This window comes from Parambassis ranga, chromosome 2 (genome assembly GCF_900634625.1).
Source record: "Parambassis ranga chromosome 2, fParRan2.1, whole genome shotgun sequence".
NCBI lineage: Eukaryota > Metazoa > Chordata > Actinopteri > Ambassidae > Parambassis > Parambassis ranga.
Window position 1 is genome coordinate 6797196 of NC_041023.1, and position 23034 is coordinate 6820229.

At 43.4% G+C, this 23034-nt stretch overlaps 1 protein-coding gene across 1 annotated transcript in view; it reads left to right on the forward strand.

The window, feature by feature from the left end:
- The window catches only part of efna3a (ephrin-A3a), a 50767-nt gene extending 29449 nt beyond the window's left edge, over window positions 1-21318 (forward strand). Inside the window, exons 2-5 of the mRNA XM_028399384.1 lie at window positions 12944-13245; window positions 13522-13587; window positions 14819-14896; window positions 19830-21318. Of these exons, the coding sequence (XP_028255185.1) occupies window positions 12944-13245; window positions 13522-13587; window positions 14819-14896; window positions 19830-19948 (565 nt within the window). The 3' untranslated portion in view covers window positions 19949-21318. The remainder of the gene's footprint in view (window positions 1-12943; window positions 13246-13521; window positions 13588-14818; window positions 14897-19829) is intronic.
- Window positions 21319-23034: the final 1716 nt, after the last annotated feature.

The window sequence follows — 23034 nt, forward strand, 5'->3', positions numbered from 1 at the left end:
CGGCGCGAGCCTGGCCCGACCACGTCTCCCACCGAGGCTCAGCCGCATGGACCCAAGAAAACAGACCTTGAAAAACAAGATAAAGTACATCAAAACTGCAGTGGGTTCACTGCTCCGTGGGCAGTGTATATTTTTGGATACCATTTCACATTTTTATACTCTCCCCACCCTGCTCCACCCAGCCTGTCTGTGTTTCTCCCCCTCTCCCGCCTGTTTTGCTCTGTCTGTCTTTTCCCTCTCTTCCTTCTCAGACAGACGTTGTCTCGTTCTTGACAGTGAGGCGAGTCTGCAGTGATTAACATTGATTAAAGTGGCTAACGAGTCTCCTTTTTTTTTATTTTGCTGCTGTGTTTGTGTGAGACGTGTCAGTGTGTGTTTAACGTATGGGGCTTTTTTTTGTGTACTGAATGTGTCCATAAAACTGTCACTCATCTGGGCTGGATGGGTGCGAAGAGAAAAGCCCAGCTGTGAGTGCTTAGTGGTGGAGGTGTTTGCGTCTTTAATGGGATTGTACACAACAAAACGTGTGTGTTTATCTCTGTGTGTGTGTTTAGTATATGGTGCACATGAACATGCTAATGAATTCAGCTGTCAGTTTAGCTCGTCCTTTGTTTTCACGCATTTAATCCACAGACAAGGCTCAGATTTTCACATTAATGTAGTCAAAGGTATTGACGTGGCATAGAAAAAATATGTCAAAGCATTGCTATGATAATTTAAATTGTGTAGTATCTTCTTCATTGGTTGTATGTGGAGTTATATGTGTCTGCCTGTTGTAGCTACTTTTAGCCACAAGGGGGCAGTCTGATTGTCGACACAACTCACGACCATTAATCAGCGTTAAGACTTGTAAAGTTAAGTTAACATGACACTGCTGCTGTCTTTGCATGTGTACAATAACATGTAGTACACTGTAATTTGACAGCGCTGCCTTTATTCATACACTGCATGTTGTGCACCTCTACATTTGGGGAAGCGAAGCATTGCATTAACCTTTGCACAGCTGTGTGTAATCTAACATTTCTGTGTGGCGTTTACTGTCGAGGAAATTTTGAGTTGTTTCAGTGATAAAACAACTAAATTTGTGTAAAACCCCAGCAGCTACCTGGCAGTAAGGTTTTTTTTTTGGCTTTGACGCAGACAAATTGTTACACACTCCTACACACGGAGTTTCTTAGTGGAACCCAACAGACCGAGCTGATCAGTCTGTCATTTTCACATAGACACTGTGTGAAAAGCTGTAAATCTGTGTGTGTATTATTTGATTTATTTCAGCATTTATTTTGCTAACCTTTTAAAGAATTGTCAGACGGGTTGCTGCCTGAGGTTGGATAATATGAGTGAAACAATCTAAGCTGCTCTTCTAAATGATTTCATATTAACACTGAATTCATTACTCAGTTCTACAGAGCAATTTAGCATCTTTCATTGTTTTTTATGAGTCACAACTTTAATATTTTGCTGCGGTCTCACTGGTCTCAGCAGCAGCAGCAGCAGAAGTTAGTGGGTGAACATAGTGGAGCATTTAGCCACTAAAGAACCGAATATTTCCCTCAGGAGGTGGTGCGGATCGAAGTTAAGTGAAAGTGAATATTGAATTCATCAGGTGGGAACTTCAACAATGATTGCTGCGTTTGCTCCATGTGTAAATAAGCAATCACTTGCCAACATGTCTGCCACAGTTTCCAAGGTGATTATATGTTCCTGTTGTGTTCACTGCTTGCCCCCATCAGGTGGCCTTAAAAGTAACAATAATGGCAGGTTAGATGCATGTAAAATCACAAATGTTTCAAAATAAAATGTGTAAAATGTGAATGTAAACTAAGGTAGGCCAGAATACTGTTTAATGTTTAATGATTCTGTCTAAATAATATCATTCCATTTTCCACAGACCTGTTATTTGCTGCATAAAAGCATGCCTAATTGACTTTCAAAACAAAGGCGGGATAGTCTGTGGAACAGGCAGAATAGCAGAACATTTGCATATGCTGTATGAGTCAGGTGTGATTGAGGTGTTTTGATTTAGTCCTGTGTGATACCTGCAGCTCGAGAGGTAACCCTCCTGGCTGAGGCAGTGTAGGATGACTGAGCCTTTGAGGCGCACAGATTCACATCCGACATGGCTGCCTGAGCCATAAGAACAACTCCATGAATTATGAAGGGGCACAAGCCCATTGCTTGGGATGCTCTGAGAGGGGAAGAGATGGAGGGAGAGATAACTACACATTGTAGATGGATAGAAAGATAGTGTCGAGCGAAGCAAAGTGGAAAAAATACAGGAGGGGGAAAAAAATGCACTGGCACAACAAGAGAGGGGGAGATAAAGTGTGCATGTGTAGTGGAGTGAAAGGGTGTTTGTTTTGGAGTGAGTAGAAAAAAGAGTGTGTGTGTGTGTGTGATCGACGCTGCATCGTTCCCAAATCTAACCAGCTGTGTGAAGAATTGCTAACTATGCCGTTGGATTTAGGCTCATCACTAGGCCCCCACAAAGGCAACATTTTCACACAGACATAACATACAGCACACAGGCTTTGTTCCAGCCTCTTCAAACAGTTTTGACTGCGGAGGTGTGACAGCACGCCAGGCGGGGATCTGCTGCCCACCATTTCTAAACCCCAGCAGAAAACAGAGAAGAGACAGAGATGGTGGGGGGGTTGGATTTTTTTTTTTCCTTGCACCAGTTATCTAATGTGTGATCTTAGGGCTTGGCTGCCTGTCATGCACAGCCTCTGGTTTATTCTGTCTTTTAATCTTTCTAGTAATCTTTTTTGCCACTGCTGAGCCGGTGTCACAGCAGTGAACTCCCAAGACAAGGCAATTCCATTAGGAGATGGCATGAGGCGGCATTCATTAATGGCCCTGGCCAGATGCTGCGCAGAAGAGAGGCAGGGGGCGGGGGGCATTTGGATTTGATTTGATTCCTCGAGATAATACATCGTGCCTCATAACAACAAAAGTTGTTCCAAGAAAGGGGGTTTCCGTCTTAAGAGGGAGGAAGTGTGGCTGTTAGAAGAGAACAGGTGGAATTTCCTTGAGCATCATCATGTGGGCTAATCCAAGTCTATCTCGGTAAAACCTCATCTGAGCCTGCTCTCAACTGTCCACTCTCAGTCTAATGGATGTGTTTAAAGAGTGCAGCACATGCAGAAGCTCGATGCTCCCTCCTCTGTCACTGTCTGCATGCAAGCAGCAGCAGCTGTGCTGTTAGAAGTAAACACGTTGAAAAGATGTGTCTCCCTGTGGACGCCTCACATCGAGTGCATTCACAATGCTCCTCCTCTTTATTTCCTTGGTTACATAAGTGCCTATATGTACCGGAAATCTTCACAATTCATAGCCTTGGGAGATGCAGGGGAGTGATGGAGGGAGGGGGGAGAAACAAAAGTCAGAGAGGGAAAAATAGAACAATGGTGTAAGATCAGAACCGTGCAGGTGAGGAGATAGAAGAGGGAGCGAGAAAACGTGGGCTGCAGCCAGTCAATTATTCAGAAGAGAGAGGCCTGTGGTACCCTGGGAGCTGCTTTGAGCATTCCTGTCTAGCATCACCTGCTAATGGGCCACAGATTGACATGCTACCTGAGCAGACTCCCCTTATCCCCACCCAGTACTACTACTCTCTCTTTTCTCCCATACAAGCTCTTATCAGTGCTCTCTGGTGGAACGTGTAAATAATTACTCCATGACCACTCCGCTGTGCGGGCTGGAGGCTTGTTTGCACAAAGAAAAAGAGGATATATTTGAAAAGGGCGATGGGTTATTTTAAGAAAAAGGGTGAATTATTGATGGAGGCCTCACTAGGACGTGTCCTGTGCATGTGTGGTTCTGTATGTTTTGGGGGGGTGGGGGGGGGGGTATCACTAGCTGGAAATAACATGACAGCGTTTATGTGTAATTGTGCTGTATTTAGCTCCAGTGATCACGCTGCTTTGAGGTTACTTTTTGGAAGTGCATGAGTGTATATGGTGGTCTTCAAGGGGAGCTTACATACCTACAGTTGCCATGGTTTGGAGATAAAAGGGCAGATTATTCTACTTGGCATCCATTAGGTTGGCGCTGTCTGAACTGAGTCCAGTCTAAATCTGACCCAGAACTGCTTTCCTTCATCTTCCTTTCTTCCTTTCCACCTCTCTCTCTCTCTCTCTTTCCTTCGTCTTTGTTCTCTTCCCTCTCTTCTGTGCTCGCTGAGGGAGGGATATGTGTGCCACCCCAGAGCAGGGGCTTATAGGCTGTGTTTTTTTTTTTTATTTAAAAATGAACACCCTACTGCAGCTGACTTGCTGTGAGAGCAGCCACATGCTGAACTTCAAAGCCTGCAAACTGCACTTTATAAAGATAGTATAAGTGGCGCTCTGCAGATTTGTCTTATATTTGCTTAAAATGCTTAATTAGTCGTCTTTACATGCGTGAACACTAGGCTGTTGTGTGTCTGTCTTTTGTCCTCCACGCACTCCACAGTCAGACAGTTGGAGATTGGTGAGATAAGCACTTTGTGTTTTGGACATAGCCACGTGGGCGAGTGCGAGCTGCCTGGCACCCTCGCTGAGGGTGTGTACTGTGGAGAATTCATCTTGATGAGGGCTTCTATTGTGTGTCGCAGCTCTTCTGCTATCTCACTTTCTGCCAGTCTGGCTCTCCTTTCTCTCTCCCGGACAGCTGCGGACATGTATTTGTTCTTTCTGTTCTGCTTCTATTCTGCTTGGAAGCAGGATTCCATTTACACTTAACACAACAGATGGCGATAGATGTCTATTGATGCTGCATTGAAACACACATTTTGTTTTTTGGGCAAATTTCCTTGCACATTTCCTGGAGTTGCCTTGTACAGATGCAGATAGTGATGGACCTCTTCACTCAGTCTGTCTTTTAGATCAGTTGAGTACATGATGCTGTCTTCACAGGTGTTTTTGACAAAAATCAGGTCACATCCGGCTTTGATTACAGCATTGTGCTGACTCCTCTAGTTCCGAACAAGCTGTTGCAAAAAGATGAATCAATTCATGCTGAAAAGAATTGATTGTGGACATTGATTGTCATTTCAACTACTCCTACCCTGTGTTAATATTAAATGGGTGTGAGTCAGAGCAGGTCTGTTCTTGGTTAAACTTTATATAATGTATTTTTTAAAACAATAATGGAATGTGCATGAGGCCAAATATTTAGCAGAAGTAGATATACAGTGCTGCTGATATTCAATGATTTGTCAGATGATGCATTCAGTTGTCAACACGATGGCTGGTTATTATTTAAGCACACATTTCTGAAAGATTAAATCACATATTCATGCATGTGTGCACATGATTAACCCATCCATGGCCCCCATGTTTGTCTACAAAAGAGTCATGTCTTAGATTAGAACATGGCAGCTTCTGCTGGTAGGTTAGTCCTTCTTCTCCCTCCTCTGTCCTTCCTCCTGCAAATAAATGTTTTTTATTTATTTGCACCACCCCTTTATATTTATGTGACCCCTGATTGCACGTCACATTTACTCTGTTTTATTACACAGGCTTGGTATAGTCTACTATGATTAAATGCAAGACCTCTGCCTCTCCACTCGTGTATGGACAGGGTCGCTGTCACCTGGCAGATTGTTACACTGCCCGGCATGTGCTGTATTATAATCATAGTCTGTAAATGAAGATAGAAAAACCTCCAGAGATGTCACCCCGGTGCCCACTGCATATAATACGACACCATTTGTTACCTGACCGATGTCTATATGTGAGTTTGGAGTGAGAAAGTGTTAAATGCTTCATTGGACAAGAGAGCGAGTTGTGCTTTTCATGATCTGACAGCACAGATAAACGGTGAGGATGTTGGATGTTAGACAGCAAAAGAGCTGCGAGCTCACAGAGAGAACAGATGTGGGTAATCAAGCTTTTAATGGTGAGGTACAATTAGACCCTCACCTTGAGAGAGATGGACCCTTGTGATCACGGCATGTCGGAGGATATAATCACAACGAGATCTCAGCAGAATGGAGGGTGAGTGTGTAACACTGTGTGTGTCATGCATTCCATTTTGCAATTAAAAATTCTTGGATGTATAATAAAAACACCATAGTGCTGATATTTAGCCTCTTCACGTCCCAGCTGCATTAAAAATTAAAGTCATAGCCATTAGGACAGGGAGGGTAATGGGTGGATTTTTAGTGCTCACTAAAGTGCGAGCCATATTACTACCAGTGAGACTCTGCCATACCAACGCAAAGCCCAAAACCCAGGGGCCAATTATAGCCAGAAAACATTCCCAAGTGATTCTTGAAAATATTCCACTGTAATAAAAGCAAAAAAATGTCTACTAGCCTCTGTTATATTCCTTTTATGCAAAAAAAAAGTCTAGTTGGAAGAGAGCCACGGTTTAATATTCGACTGTGTCATCCATATTTCTGTTTGATATTTAAGCTTCCTCTGTGGACGTCTACAAAGTAAAGAGCAGCTTAAGCCACATAGATTAATCAATGAAATGTGTGCCTGTTCATATATCCTCAGAACGAGCTGGCAGCAACCCATAATGCTTTGCAACGTGATTTAATCGAGCGTCAGAGCTGTGGAAATGGCGTTATTATGTTGATCATGATCAGCTTTGTTTTCCTCTGTGCTGCAACTCAAACAAGGATGCCCTGAAAGCCAACCAGCAAACAGAGTGCCCTTTGCTCGGGGCCAGTGTCCATAAAGAGGAGCCATGTCTGTTGGATTTATTATTATAATATGGTTTCTGTTGATACATTTCCATTTTGTGACATCATAACTCAATTGTTATCAGTATATGATGAGTTATAATTATGCATAACTATGGGCATGACCGCTTTGAGTGATAGGCGGGAGCTGACACGACGTAAGCTTCCGACTTCCACAACCAGCCTCAGCTCCACTCGTGCTCCACCTGTTTACCTGTAGTTGGAGTTTAGGCAGACTGTGGTGCTGCCCAACATGGCAACAGTTGGAGCCTCCTACAAAGACCTAAAACAGCTCCTTACATAATATCCATGGCTCTACTGTCTCAGACACTGGTTGGTTGAAGCCACTGTGAGGTTGGTAAGATCATTGTTTTAGTTTTTGTAAGGTGTTTCTTTTTCTTGGTGTCATAATGCTCCTTATCGTGTTTGAAGAAGGTTTTCATCAACCCATATGTATGGGAATGAAATGTCATGATAAATACTGGATGGTCTTAAACAACCAAATCCAGTGAGGGAAATGCTGGTTTCCTCAAATTTGCTTGAAATCAAGAGGTATATATGAATTGCCTCTGTTAGGAGGGCTGCTGCTTTACATTTCTGAATGGGTCCCACAAGCTCCCTCCACTCTGTTTACAAAAGACGCGCCCAGAGCAAGGCTGGAGGAAACAGAGACACCAAGCAAGTGAACTGCGGGGTGTTCAAGTGAGCAGAAAGACCAATCTTTTTCTTGGCCCCACAAGCTGTTCTCCAGCTGATGCTGCACTGTGACAACCGCCTCCTCCACTGAGTGAGGAGGTGAAAAGTAAAAGAGATTTCACTTAGAGCGGATCAATAAAATATCACTTAAAAGCTGCAAAAGTACAACGTTCTGCATGGCAGCCGTGATGTCGCATTTATGGAGTGTTTCACCTCGTTGTTGGCATGCTGTGCTAAATGTCACAACCAGGCAACATCAGCACAAATGTATTAATGAGTGAGATGATTAATTTATTTGAAATCTTTGGCATTTCTCAGTAGTGGTGTGGAGAGTGTCTCAAAGCAGTTTTCAGTGTTTAATTTCACATTTCAACTGATGGATATAATTTTATCCCTTGCCTCTGACGTGGTGTTTATGTGGAGCTAAAGCTGTAAGAAAACATGTCCACACTGAGGTCAGTCAGCGGACATGTGATTGGTTTGAATCAATAAACTCCTGCAAGGTGATGGGTTCGAAAAGGTAATTTTTGTCAAGGTGTCCTTGAGCAGGACTTGTAATTACTTCAGCAGAACTATGTACTGTACTGCCAGTGATGTGTGGTCGGCTGCAGCTTTACAGGACACACCTGAGCTGAGGATATGTGTTAATGTTAAACATTTATTGCTACGCTTCCCCAAAATGAAAATAACTGAAGGCGAGGAAGGAAATGTGGCAGAGCTTTTTCAAAATGAAGTGAGAAGACTGGGGAATAAACTGAGGGCAGGTTTGCGGAGTAAAGGGTAAATATTAAAAGGTAATGTTCCTCCATTTGTCTGAGCGTCCAGAGGTTGTGCAGGAATCCGGTGGATGGCTCCCAGTGGTCTAATAGTAATAGAAGAGACTTGCAGGGTCTGCCTCTTTCCCACTGACTGGCTCAGCAGTTGTTTCTCTCTCAATCCTCCATTTTGGATCGAAACGTTGTAAACCGGCCCGTTAATTGCAGCGTTAACTCAATCAGTGACGACTCACAGGAGATATAGTGTGTGTGTGCTTTTCTGAGTGCATGTGTGCGTGCACGAGTAATGAGTTTTGGTGCTGAGGTACAGAGAAAAACAGCCGAGTCTGCCAGGGGACTTGATTGGAGGAGGTTTGTCGGTGGTAAACAGACGATTGGTGAATGGCATTTAAAGTCACGCCATTTCGTGCATCGGTAGTTTATCCTCCCGTCGAGGCTGATGTTGATTACCCCAGAGAGGGTGTTTTTAAGGTCATCAGTGACGCTGGTGTGCTGACCTCATCCATACTGAGACAAGCTTCTACAACTTTACTGTAGAGGTGCAGAACAAGTACAAGATTTAGCACAATCGCTCTAATAAAACTAATTTTTCTTTGCAGCCTTGTTGGAAAGTGACAAACGATGCAGACACCTGTGTTAAATTGTAACAACGGAAGCGTTCCAACCAAGCGACCTGCTGGAAATGTGCATTAACATTAATACCACATGTGATTCAGAAGCTTTTATTGTTTATTTCTGAGGCTGGATGAAAATTGTCAGAAGCAACAACTTGTTTCTTCCAGCTTTTTTTTGATGGATTTTTGAAAACAGTCAGAGCCTCTGGCGGTAATGTAGGACGAACCTGCAGCACAACAAACAGCACTGACTCCTGTGGCTGTGAGGAACACCTCAGTGGGTTTCTTATTCATTCATATCAGAAGACAAACAAAAAAATAAACAAATACAATAGAGCTGCAATACTATTACATTCCTTGAAACTTAGCAGCTCTCGTGAGATGAATGCGAGCATCCATAGACATTAAGCAGCTCTGGTGCTTCTGTGTTCCCTTTCATGCAGTCTTGGTAAAAACAACACAGAACACCTGTATGTCATTATATGCTCTGCAAAACAAGAGCATCTTGTAATCAATAATGACATGGTGACTTTAAATCTAGCAGACATGCGGCACATTTTTTTTGTTTTTTTTTGTATTGTGTAGCAGAATCCTAACAAAAGCTCCACAATCTGAAGGGATTTATTGGCCCAGCAGCAGTTACAGCTTAGCCTTGGTGGCTGCACACAGCTCTCTAAAAGTACCAAGCTAAGCTGCACAGTTCACACACCGTCTGACTCTCTACAAAGCAAGGTGATGCGTTAATGTAAACACACGGCAGCCTCTGCAAGCCCACCAGTAGCACACAACAAGCACAACATGTCATCAAGTGGTTTATATTATTACAAACTCAAGTTCAGCTGACACACACTTTTTGTTTCAATCAATATATTGACATTACACAGTAAGCACAGACTGGATTGTCAGCTAATTAGAGGGTCCGGGCACTGGCCTCTCCTTAAGCACCAACATGTAGCATCTTGCATTACAGCTCTGCACCACAGATATACGAATGTGTGTATAAGTGCTATAAAAATGACCATTACAGACCTAGATCTTACCGGAGCATGAGTAACCCGACTCTTGGCAGGGATCGGGCCAAATGATTCTTATTAGATCTTTCCATGTTCCGATTTTTTCCTAGAGTTTGTGTTGCTGTACTAAATGCGCTGTTTCTGTAGGTTTTTAGCGCCTTCCTCACCGATTGTTATTTATTACTGGCAGTATTCCCTAAAGACTCTTTTTTAGTGCAGATGTGAAAGGTGCAGTGGTGCTATCTTTGTCTCATCCTTCCTAGCTTCTTCTTCTTCTTTCTCTCTCTCTCTCTCTGCTATCTGCCTCCCCTGGCAGTGCTCACCAGCTTGTGGAGCCTTTACTAACTAGCTTTGCACTCCCACTCATAGGAAAATGATGATGAGACAGCAAAACCACCGCAGAGACAATGCACGGAGGAAAGAGAGAAGGAAGTGAGTCGCAGGAAAAGAGACACGGCACACGAATGAGAGCCATCAGTCTTTTTTTATGCGCTTTTACAACATATATGTTCCTCCTCGGGGAGTGATCTGTCTCTGCCTTTGCTTCTCTTTCTGCTTCTTTCTCTTTGTTGTCATCGTTCAATGCACCCCCCCCCCCACCCACCTTAAGTTATTAAATCTGTTCTCACCCCCTCCTTCCATTTCCTCTCCTCCCTCCATTCCTCTCTGCCCTGCAACCTTTTTGTCTTGTGCCACTAAGTGGACTGCTTATATAAGTGTACACCTAGAGGGACCGCCCCCCCCCCACCCTACTCTCACCCACCCTGCCTGTTCTTCTCACTCCACCCTTTTAGTCTTCCTTCCTCCTTTTTTTCTCCTCTGCTTGCACCTCATACCTCTTTTCTTCCTCTCTTCTCTTTTGCTGACTGTGTTCGGAACAAACGGTCCTCCTGCTGTGAAGATACATCTAGTCAGGATAAGTGATAACCACAGCAGTAAACAGTAAAGTAACACGACTGCATCTTTATTTAGTGCTGCAGGGAGTGTGGGACGCAGTTGGACGCTTGATGGCCGGGCCAGAGAAATCGTAAATTGGACCACCCTGTAACGCTTCACCTGATTGGTCGAAAGCTTTAACATGCAGGTTTTCTCCCCCCTGGTCCAACAGAACCAACTCTTTTATTTTATACTATAAAATGACTTCACTGAAATGTTAATGAAGGCCCGCCTTCATATTGGATCATTGAATAAATTAGTGTGCTGGATCCTAGGCTCACCCATCAGCTGGGCGGTATAGAGAACTCAATGCAACTATTGTTTTGTACATATACCAGGCTCTAACACATGTAAACCGAGCTCCTACAGTGGCCTGATGTACATTTTTCTGCCTATGCAACAAATGCAGCCAGCAGCCTTCCATCCACAAATATTGTTGACACTGGATCCACTGCTGTCCTCTCACTTTTTTGTCAATGACGGTGAATCTCCCTGACGCCTCTTGCATCCGGGATTCTCCTCGATGCACATTTTCATATTCAGCGCAGCCTCTATCTTTGCACTTTCATCTCATACTCTCTATCCCACACTCATTGTACCTCTTTATCTATCTCTACCCTACTGTTCTCCCCCCTTCTTGCACCACCACCTCAACCTTCCTCCCCTCCCCTCCCCTCCTCCACCTCCCCTCTTCTCTAAATATAGTCCCTTTGAAGCGTAGATGTGTTGTCTCTTCCCGCAACACTGCGAGACAAAAGTCTGTCATCTCACATCTGAACGGCGTGGATGGAAAGCACAGATAAGATTGATGGCCCAGAAAGAACACTGGTAAAGAGAATTGATATTCATCTGGCTCAGTGTGTGTGTAAATGAATAAAAAGGGGGAAGGAAATGGGGAAAAAAGAGAGAGAATATCCTGAAAAGGGAGCATTGTAACACTACAGTGAGAAAGAAAGCAGAGTGGAAGATGTTATGACATTTTTGATCAGCATTTTGTAATTGAATAATAATCTCTCCAGGGGCCTGACCTAGTAACATATGAACGTGTGCATTTTCAGCAGCTTTGTGTGCACAGTGAGGGATGAGTGTGTGCTCTTTTGTATGTATGTAAGGCACAATGTGTAAGAAAGAGGCAAAAAGAAATGGGTGCAGAGGATATAAAAACTGTATTACAGCACAATACCGCCACCTTATGGTGAAAATGTGTCATTACAGCAGTTCAGACTGCATCCCTTCTCATCAGCTCACCTGCAGGAGCCCTTTTAATGACTTCTACTTTGTCTAATTACAGACTGTGTAATTTACATAGTAGGTATACTCAGTATTATAAACATTGAAGGTAACAGCATGACGGCTGTATATGAAATCACATCACATTATCCTCTCAGTTGTACGCACACATGTGCCCGGCCTCAGTGTGGCTTTCCTTACCTGCTAACAGACCTCCTCGTCCATCAGCACCATTTGCCAGGGGAGCTCACTCCATGATATGTACTGTGTGCAGAGCAGTTCCCCTGTGGGCAGAGCATACATCGCAACTGACAGGATCTCCTTCCACCTCAATGACCCAGCCTGTAGCTGGCTCAGGGAGGCTGTGGAGGACAGGAGTGCAGATTATCATTCTCAGCACGGGTCTCAGTACTCGCCACGAGGCATTTAGCGAGGAAATGTGTGTTTTTATATGCAGAGGGTAGAGAGAGAGAGAGATGTTGCAGTTCATCTTCTGAAGAAAAGGAAGGTGTTAATAAAAGGCTGACGGAAATTTCTTTAAGCTTTCCAGTCTTTTTGCATTGCGTCTGTGGTCTCTGCTGCTAGAATGAAGTTCTTAATCTGTTAGTTGAGCCAACAAGTGAAAATGATGAAACATGTTTTGCTTCAGGCTTTTTCAAATGTGAGAATCATTGTGAATGTTTTTCATGATTTACTCATAAAGGAAAAAGGGAAAAATGCTGAAAATTAGATGAGAAATATAAATCTCCATGTACAGTACAAGGAGGTCCAAAGCTCATATATCAACATTCCTGTTAGTAAAGTAAAAAATAAAAAAAACAACCACCCAGCTGCAGTTATATGCAGGGCTATTTTTGGCTGAGACAAGTGATTTCCGAGAACCGGTTGCCTAGCAACCTCATGATGACAACAAGGATGACAACTATTCCTTTAAACTTTAAATCCTTCTGTTTTTTTTTTACCTTTCTGAGCTCTTGTCTGTCTGTGTTTTTTTTAATTCAGGCTGCGAAGGGAGGGCTACACCGTGCAGGTCAGCGTCAACGACTACCTGGACATCTACTGCCCGCACTATAACACCAGCCAGCGGGGGACGCTGGAGCGCGGCATTGCAGAGCAGTACATCCTGTACATGGTCAGCTACCGCGGCTACCGTACATGTGACCCCCAGTCAGGCTTCAAACGTTGGGAGTGCAACCGGCCCCACGCGCCCCACGCGCCAATCAAGTTCTCCGAGAAGTTCCAACGTTACAGCGCCTTCTCTCTGGGCTACGAGTTCAACGTGGGCCAGGAGTACTACTACATCTGTGAGTCAGGCCACCAGCACTGTACTTTATTGTGATGGATAGAGGAAACTAAAAGCCTGATGGCTGCTGCACATCCAATATTTTGTTTTGAGATTATAATGAGGAGCCTCTGTCACCCACATGTATTGACAGCTAATAGATTGTGGAAGTTCATCTGAGGACAGACCGCCGCTCGGTCGCATCACTGCAGTTTACACAGCTGCTTGTCGAGGGCGGGGTGGCCTGCAGAGGGCACAAGGTTGACATGATGTGTGTGTGTTTGCTCTGTGTTTGCAGCCACCCCCACCCACCACCACGGCCACAGCTGCCTGAGAATGAGGGTCTTCGTCTGCTGCTCTACTGGTGAGACCCCAAAAATTCTCTTTCCTCTCTTTGTGTCATTTTCACTTTCTTCTCCTCTCTTATCTCTTTGTATCTCACAAACACACAACACACAAAGACAAAGAAAGACACAGACAGAGGGAGAGAAAAACTAAGATCTGACAGTCTCGTTTCAGACAGAGGCTTTTCTGGCTCGTGCTGTCTTGGCAAGGTTTTGATGGTGGCGTCTTTTCCCTCGAAGCAGCGCTTTGAGAGTGATGGCTTAATGTTATTCTCTGTCTCAGTGCTATTACAGTAATGCTCTATCTCTCTCTGTGAGTGACATGCTCTCATGAAGCCATACAAAAGATGTTTAAAAAAAACAGATTCAGCTGCAAGATCCAGCTCTCTCTCTCTCTCTCTCTCTCTCTCTGTCCCTCTCTCACAGCTCGCTTGACCACCCCTCCCTCTCCTTCACCGTCTATCTCTTCTTCTTCTTCTTCTCTCTTTCTTGCTTCCCTCTGATGCCTGCTGCTCGGTGTAGTGTATGTGTTATTTTTACCCTGGTAGCCTGCGCTCTCCCCTGCAGGCCTTTGATCAGGCAGCCCAGCGCTGAGAGCCTCCCCCTCTCCTCTAACCTTGTCAGCACTAATACATCCCACACTCAGGCCAGTGTCAGCCCCTGTGTACACATCACCTTAACACCCCCCCCCCCCCCTCCATCGCAGTGTCGCTGCTAATCTATTGATGTGTCTACCACGCCTCCATTCGCTTCTGTGTGCAAGTGTAGGAGTTTGAGCATGTCTGTCTGCTATAAATTTTCCGTATGTGTGTGTGTGTGAGTGTGCATGAATGGGTGCATTTAGTCTGTTTTACAACCTTTGCTTAGCAAGGTCATTTTAACAGCTTGCTATCAAAAACGCAGCCACCTTTTCATTCTCTGTGTGTCTTCAACCTAAAAGCCTGCAAGACTTCAAGATGATGCATCTGTAAAGAGTTGCATTTGTGCACACTGTCTGTTAGTACTACTGCAGTTACAGACACACCGGAAGAAAAAACAAACATACAACCCACACGTCATTCATGCACAGACAATTTAGCGATGCAGTCAGAGTGTAATTCTGAGTCTGGACCTGCTCACGTGCCTTTAATCTGCAGATTTCTTCATGCTAACGTTTTGATGATGATTTTCTTTGTCTTGTTTCCTAATTGTTGTGTCTCTGTCCTCTGCTCCTTATTTCTGTCTCTCTCTCTCTCTCTTTGTGTCTCTCAGTCTCCCAGGCAGATGATGACTCCAGTCAGACCTCTCCCGACTACACAGACAGGCCAAACATTAAAATACACAACATTGGTGAGTGACTCTGATTTCCTGTTTCCAAAGGCTGGTCAATATTTGGGCCGCTCATTTTGGAAAAGAACCAACAATCATCCTTTATTTTCATGCTGTGTGTAATATGGGCAAGACTGTGAAGACAGCAGCACTGTCACACACCTCCATTCTCACACGTAGTGTGAGAGAACAATGTATTACAAGTCAGGGCATATTTTGGGTGTTTTTTGGGCCATCATTTCTATAGTTTATGATAACATAATAATCACAAGGAACATTGAGGACTGACCTCATTAGAGCATTCATTCATCAGTGCCATTACAAGATTAATTGTTTCCTCTCTCAGCTGCATTAATAAAGCTACGCCGCAGTGTGTCCTCATGTTAGCTTGAACAAAAAGGGATTTTAACGAGTTACACACAGTGAGGCGTTCCGATTACAAATTTCATAACTTGTATAACTGGTATGACGTTTTCATCAATGATGTCATTTAATATCTTTACATCTCCCAAAAGCAAAAAACCAGCTACAATGTTCTGCACACACAGGCGCACACAGGTAAAACCTTTTCTTCTTCCTCTGTGCACAATCCACAAGGTCACCAGAGGTCTTGTAAGGAATGAAAGGTCCATGTTTACTTAAGTAGAAAGCGTGTCAGCAAGCAAGTCAATTGTGCAGCTGAGTGGTTACATAAAACCTGTATTTTTCTTTCTCCTTCTCTGTCCCTATCTCAAACAAAAGCCTCTTGCCGGGAATCGTTTAGCATGCTTGTTTCTGGGAGCTGTGGGCAGTCTGTGACGAGGGCTAAGAGAGTGTGACCTGCCTGAGATGGAAACCGAGACCAACAGAGATGGAATGAAAAGAGCTCTTGAGCCATCAGCAACGAGTACCTTCGGAGAGAGAGAGAGAGAGAGAGAGAGAGAGAGAGAGAGAGAGATGGAGGGAGGCTGGAAGGATAGAGAGACAAAGGGAGACGGGAAAAGTCAGAGAGATAAAAGGCAGAAGGGAGGCAGTGAAATGCAGAAAGTCTGATGGAAAGAAGGACAGATAAGGCAGAAACAGGCAGAAAAAGAGATAAAAAAAACCAGAGAGAAGGGGGGAGTGTAGAGAGAAGGGGGCAGAGGAGGAAAGAAAAGCTCAGTGGTGGGCGAATTGCTCAGCAGTAACTCGAGCTTACGTAGAATTTAATATAAAAAACACACACTGGCAGGGAATCATAAAAAATCATAGCCTCTAGCGCTATGATGCATTTTGCTGAATACATTTGGAGGAATAACAAAATCAGAACACACAGATTTATGCACACACACTTAACAACAGCCCATATAGCCTTGATGGCTCTCCTGACCGCTGGACACCCACTCTTGGACTCACCCTGAGGACCAGTCCAGCCCACAGACTGGCTGAATCTCTGCATCTCTCTCTGCATACGTTTGGACTTGCTGTCATCCTTTATTATTAGCCCTGCTTCGACGTCACATATTTCTTATTTAAGGCGGTGTTTTAAGGCCAAGCCTTGGCTGCTACAGCTAGATTCTTACTGCTGTAGTTTCACCCATCATTTCTATGGGTAATTATGGAAAAGCCAGAGAATCATAACCAGTAAGATAAACATGGGTCCTCCAGACTTGGGAGGAGAAAATTAAGGGCAGCAACAAAAATATCCACCATAAACATTCATCACGCTTTGTCATTTGTGAAACAAGATGCTGCTGCTGTCTGCAATCTGCGTGTAAGCAATGCTTACGCATCACTTTTATAAAACAGGCCACTGTTGTTTACAGTCTTGTCAGGTCGTCAGATTTTCTTGCCCCATTAAAAAAGCGTTTCCAGATCTCTGCAATTACTTTGTCGAGTCCACTGCGTAAAACAAACCATAGAAATGATCCATGAAGTGTGAAATAGCTGGTTTTGCCTTTTTTGTTGTATTTACAACTCCACTCTTTTTTTGCTTGTAGCTTTTTTTCACCATTAATTATGAATAGCAGTGATTTGTAATGGTGGTGTTGCAAGAATTTGCCATCAATATTGCTTCTTCCTGCTTGAATTAGTCACAAGTTTCTACTGTATTTGCAGAAGCAGTGTGATGTACAGTTGTGCTTGCCCTTAAAACACTTTGCAGCAGCAGCGGAGTGCCAGAGTTGGCAGGCAGGAAAATACAACAGGAAGCAGATCATGTTAAAATATGTGCACCAAGCAAGTTCACAATACAGTGTGTGCAGTGTGTAAAGAACCTGCTTGGTGCTGTTAGCATCCTAGCAACAGATATTTTGACTATCAGAGGCCAAAAGTACCAGGATGTTCTACATCTGGTTCCAGTTTGAAGTCATCTATTCTGGTGATGTACTGTATATAACTATGAAAATGGAAAAATGTGACCCATACGTTTCTGAAGTTGTCCATCACCACGTCTGCAGTGTCCGCCTAAACTCCTGGTTAATGCAAGTACAGGAAAAGAGGTGGTGTACGAGTGGGGGTGAGGTGGGCAGATACTATCAAACCAAACATTTACATGCACCCATACTGTAATAGCTTGTATAGATGTGTAGCTAAAATATTTGACCAAACTTGCATGTGCTACACAAGCCTTCATCCTCTGATCATCCACCCACACACCAAATAAGCAAGTCCAGACAATGGTACCTCAATGGTAGCCATGTTCCTAGTCCTGGAGTCTGACCAATCCTCTGTGCTGCTGCCATTATGTATGTAGCCACTAGCGTGATGACAATCAGTGCTTATAGCCCCCAAAACCTTCCGTTTTTAGAGCACATTGTTATGTACTTTTTTTAAAAGGTGATTGAATGATAAAATAATCCAGTTTTTTTATTGGGAACAACAATGTCCTCCACACTGTTACGCCCCCACCCCAGCCTGTACAGCTGTAGGCGTACATCATGGGTGCTTCGCCTCGTGTTGTTTACGCCTCGCTGCGGGTCTACCATCATCGTGGCATGGCTGGCGTGAGGATTTATCAGACCAGACAACCTTTTTCCACTCATCGACATTCTAGTGCTGATGTTTCTTATCTCACTGTAAATGCCTTGGGCAGTTCACTGTGGACAGGAGAGCTTCCCAGCGCGTCCGTCTGTTGTTTGCACCCCATACAGACAAGACTGTGCTTGGAAATTGATTGCTGAATCCCACCATTGTACTGTGATGTTAGGTGTCATACTGTAGACCTTTGATAAGCTGTTATGGCCCGAGGCACCAAACGTCCCCCACACTGATCTTTCAAGGCCAGCCTCCCTAAATAGCAGGGGGTTTTGAAGAGGTGCATATGTGCAGCTCAGTGATTGTCAAGGCTCCCGGCACCCATAAAACAAGTCTGGGAGAAAAAGTTTGCACACAAAGCAGCTGTGGATATTGTTGCTAGATGTACTTGTTTTAGTAAAAGGTAAGGCAGTTCTTCTGCAGGGACAGCACCTCTCTTCTTCTGGTCCCTGGCTGGACATCTTACTTGTCTGCTGAAACCTCCTTAGAGAGATGTCACACAGGGTGTGACGGTTCTGCCGTGACCTGTGGGACCTCTCTGAGGCAGTGCTGGTTTATATTCCCCCTCCTGTCTTGTCTTGGTGTTTAATGTTTGAGTTCATCCCAGTGCACCGCTGTGTGAATGTCAATGTTGTGTGTCATTTGAGCGGACACACGCCTTGTGTTCCTTTAGAGCAACTGTGACGTGGGCTGGAGTCACGCACAACCAGGGCAAACCAGAGCGGTTGGATGGTTGACTCACAGACAAAAGAAGCAAAAACAAAATTCCGTACATACATCAGACATCAGATCGTTGTCTCCGTGCGCTGTCTGTTATCACCTGCTTTGTTTTTTCTGGTAGACGTTTACTGTTCCCTTATGTTGAGCAAACACCAGACATGGGTTTTACATTACACTGGAACAGAAGAAGACATCCTGCCCACTCAAATCGATTGATTTTTATGGAGGCGGAGATGTCTGCTGGAACTTGATGCACTGGGAAACTTTAACGTAAAATTTGAATAGATGAGCAAGCAGTTTTAAGCCAGAGTTGAAAAAGTTGGATGCTGCTCTTTATTGTAGTTGTTGCAGAATCATGCTGTTGTTTCTATTGCCTTCAAATTTGGACCACTGATGTAGGTTTTTTGGTGATGTTGCTCAGGTTGGAAATAATGTATTGAAACACCTGAGTCACATCAGACAGCAGTGCCTGAAATATAAAAGGTAGAATGTCTGTTTTGGAACTGTATATTAGTGTGATATAACAGCAGTATTTCCCTTTCAGCCAGTGATAATATTCTAAGTACATTTAATGTACATGTTAAACTCCATCACCTGCATCTGTCTTTTATGTCTGATGTGGGCTAATGTGAAGAAATTGCAGCTTTCCTCTGCACTTAGATCAATTACTTTTACACCTGAATGCAGGGGAAGCAGGTTTTTATCTAAAACAGTGATGGATCTGTTCCATCGTTTTCTTGCTTTATTTTGGTATGTAATAACCCTCTAGTTATAATGGGAAGCATTATGTCGAGACAGAGCATAATGACTCAGTGTAATCCACTTTTTGGAGAATATTACTAAATGTGTTCTTGCAGCGTTTTCCCCGGCTTTCCCCTCCAGCTAATGTTCTGTTGTGTCTAATCAATGGCAAGGCCATAGTAATTTGGTTTGATTGAAATCCCTCGAGGATAAAAACATCATTAGTGTGAAAAGAGGAATACATGAAACAAAACAGATCAGAAACAAAAGTGTTTTCAGTTTTCCGCTGCACCAGGGAAATGGCCATATGTAGCTGATGATAATTGGTGGTTTGTTGATAATTGCATCATGTCTCTTTCTCTGAATATGTTTAAAGCACAATTTGCATGCATCACACGCTGCCTTAAGATTGATGAATTAATAATGCAGTAATAGTTCCTTTCCTTCTGTCGCTATTTCTCTTTCACACTCTTATTTCCTTTTTTTTTCTTTCTTCCAGATGAATTTAACCCTGAAGTTCCCAAGCTGGAGAAAAGTGTGAGTGGCAGCAGCCCATCACGTGACCGCCTTCTCCTCACCGTGGCGATGCTGCTTGTGTCTGCCGTCCTTTTGTCCTAGCGACTGTCGCTGAGTGAGTGACACTTCATGCATAGCTGGACCGCCTTGTCCAAAGGGCTTTGTATCCACCAAGTTTTTGAAGAGGAAAAGTTGGCAGAAACACAACAGAACCACAAACTAAAGGACACACACACACACATACATGAATTACTAGAAATTACAGAACTTTGCTTAATAAAAAAAAGAGAGGCCTTTTTTTGCTGTCATATTTACACCAGTGTACTTTGACACTCCGTGTGTTGTTGGACATTATCACATGACATCTCATGCAGGTGTGGTGCCCACATGGAGATTTAGAATCAGACTTCTGTGCTGCTCTCACGCCTGGAGTTACTGAGAACTTTTAATGAGTGGAACGCAGACTGCACACTCTTTATTGTAGCATGGATATCAAATCACCTGAGGAATCTACGCTGCACTGTCTTCAGCTGATGAAAGCAATGTTTTTGTAACTGCAAGCTTTGAACACACGGACTCTGCAGAGGATCTTTAGGCCTTGGACCCAGTGTGTTGATGCATTGAACCCAACTTTGATGTAGTAAAAGAGCGAGATGGACTCTGGACTGATCTTATGTGGGCTACACTGGATATTTCTATAATCAGTCCACGATGAGAACTGCTGCCATCGTCCTGGACACTGAAGAATGTTTTCACACCGGTGTGAAGGAGCTGCTGGTACTAAGAGCCCAAGAGAGGGGAAAGACTTTGCGAGGATATCCGCAGGCCTTTTAAGAATCCATTTTCTCCAGACATCAAAAATACCCCTGGCTTTGTGATAGGTACAAATGCAAAGCCTGCATTTCTTAGAAGGTAGTGAGTGCCCTCTCAGAACTAGTCTTTTGTCTGCATTTCCTGCCTTCACACTGTAACAGCCCGAGAAAAATACAGACCCAGGACTAGTAATTTGATGGCACTTAGACGTGGTATATGTGGTAGATGTGTGTTTTGTTCCGAAGCATTTACCTTTAGCACTTGGCGTTAGATTTTCCGGATGTCAAACCTTTCTCCTCTGTGAGTAATCAGCACAGTCATTCAGAACGCCACTAATTTACAATTCTTGAATAACTCTCTCAGTGGTGAGTCCCCCCCCCCCACCCCCTTTTAATCCCAGACAGCCCTGTCTATTCCTTTTCCACTTCAGAGGTTCACAGCCAATCAGTGCTGATGGCCATTAAAGCAGCCACCATCACCATAGAAACAAACCCATACAGTCGCCAAAGTGCGGCAGGTGCCTGAGGAGAAATTGTGCTTTGAGTCTCAAAGTAACGCTGCCGCCATTTTGTTAAAAAAATAAAAATAAAATAATAACAAAAAACACACGTGAATGTGCAAATAAAGAGAAGTTCACTTTTTTATATTGTAATACAACCTAGGCTAGCGTTAATTAGGATTACGATGTTGTGCTTTTTTAATTTATTTACTTTTCAAATGTACCGTATTTATTTTAACATTAAAGTATTATTTATTTACCTAATTTATTAAGTGTTCATTCTTAGGCCTTTGCTCAATAAGCTATTGTGCCATTTTTTTATTGTTTTTTTTTTAAACAGTGCAATTTTTACTGCAGCATTTTGCTTGTGTAGATAAATAGATGTAATTCAGCCTGACACAAAGAGAGGGTTATTGGTTATGACTAATCAGTAGGGACGTACACTCAGTAACCCCACTGTCATGTAACATATATCGCTAACCAGATTATGTTGCTGAAGAGCATGTCATAAACCAACTGTGAATGCACAGGTGGAGCCGACGTCGATGGAAGGGCAGCATTCCTCCACTGCTGCACTTGCAAAGCAAAGGAGCCTGCGTTGTAATGTATATTTATAATACATGGAATGTGTGAATGTGTGAGTGTATGTGTGTGTGTGAGGGGGGCGAGCAAGAGGAAAAACATATGTGTGCACATTTGTGCGGATGTATGTAGAATGTGTTTTTGTCCGCGCTTTTCAAGTTTGTGGCATTTAGAGATTTCGTACACGCTAAAAGAAGTCATTTGTAGGATCTGAATATGCAAGTGTGTCTGAGAGAATGTGCTCTTCTGTAATGTTAGTTTATGTTACAGGGGTTTTGGGAAGTGGGGCAAAAAAAAAGCATTTACTGATGTTGAAGACAACCACAAGAAATGTGTTTACCTTTGACGAGAATGAATAAACAGCAACTGTAAATTGAAGCAAGAGTGATGAAAACAATGCCGATTAAAATCTTTTTGCAAATTTACTTTTTTTGTGTATTTATTTATAAGCGAAGCACATTTTAACCATTGACTGTAAATAACACTTCCTGCATGGAAGTACTGCATACTGGCTGTAAACACAGTAGGCCTATTGTTTAGTCACTATTTCATTTTTGTAAATCTGTTTTCTTGTCTCTCTCTTTGTCTTGCTGTTTTATGTATTATGTTTTGTGGTTTGGATGTCCACGGTATCCTAGTGACACGTCCTGCCATGATGTCATTGTGGCTGTTCCTGAGGCTTTTCCACTGAAGCCTATCAGACTAAATGCAAAAGTCTTACCGTCAGTTTAAAAATGCGATGCTGACTAAGCAGACGTATGTGACAAATCATCCATACCATGACTAAGCCATTTGGTTTTCTTCAACCAAAAATGCCACATTGTTTGATAATACACCTGCCAGATATAGCCCTTGATATTGATTACACTGAAACATTTGGACGGATTGCTGACATGTGATCATGGGACTGATACAGCTGCAAAAGTCTTAAGTATAGAGGCAGGGTTTGGGATGGTGGCGGTACTACCAACAGGTTCCCCTGACACCAAAAGCTGATTTGTTTTTGCCCATTGTTAACACACAAATGCATAACAATAAACAGAATTTACAGGGAAAGCGTCCCACAACATGGGTGCCATTTTCGGCTGCCATCAGGACCAGCCCCTTCCCCCATTAACATGTAAAGATGCGGCTGGAGAAATACACATGCATGTTCCATTTTCAATAACTGAAATGTTGACATTATGTTACATGTTCCTGTTGAGGCTGATTGCATCTTGGAAGCACCTGAGTCCAGCGTAGTCCTGGTTGATCCATGCTCAGTATGGTCAGTGTGGTTTTGTATCTACAATGT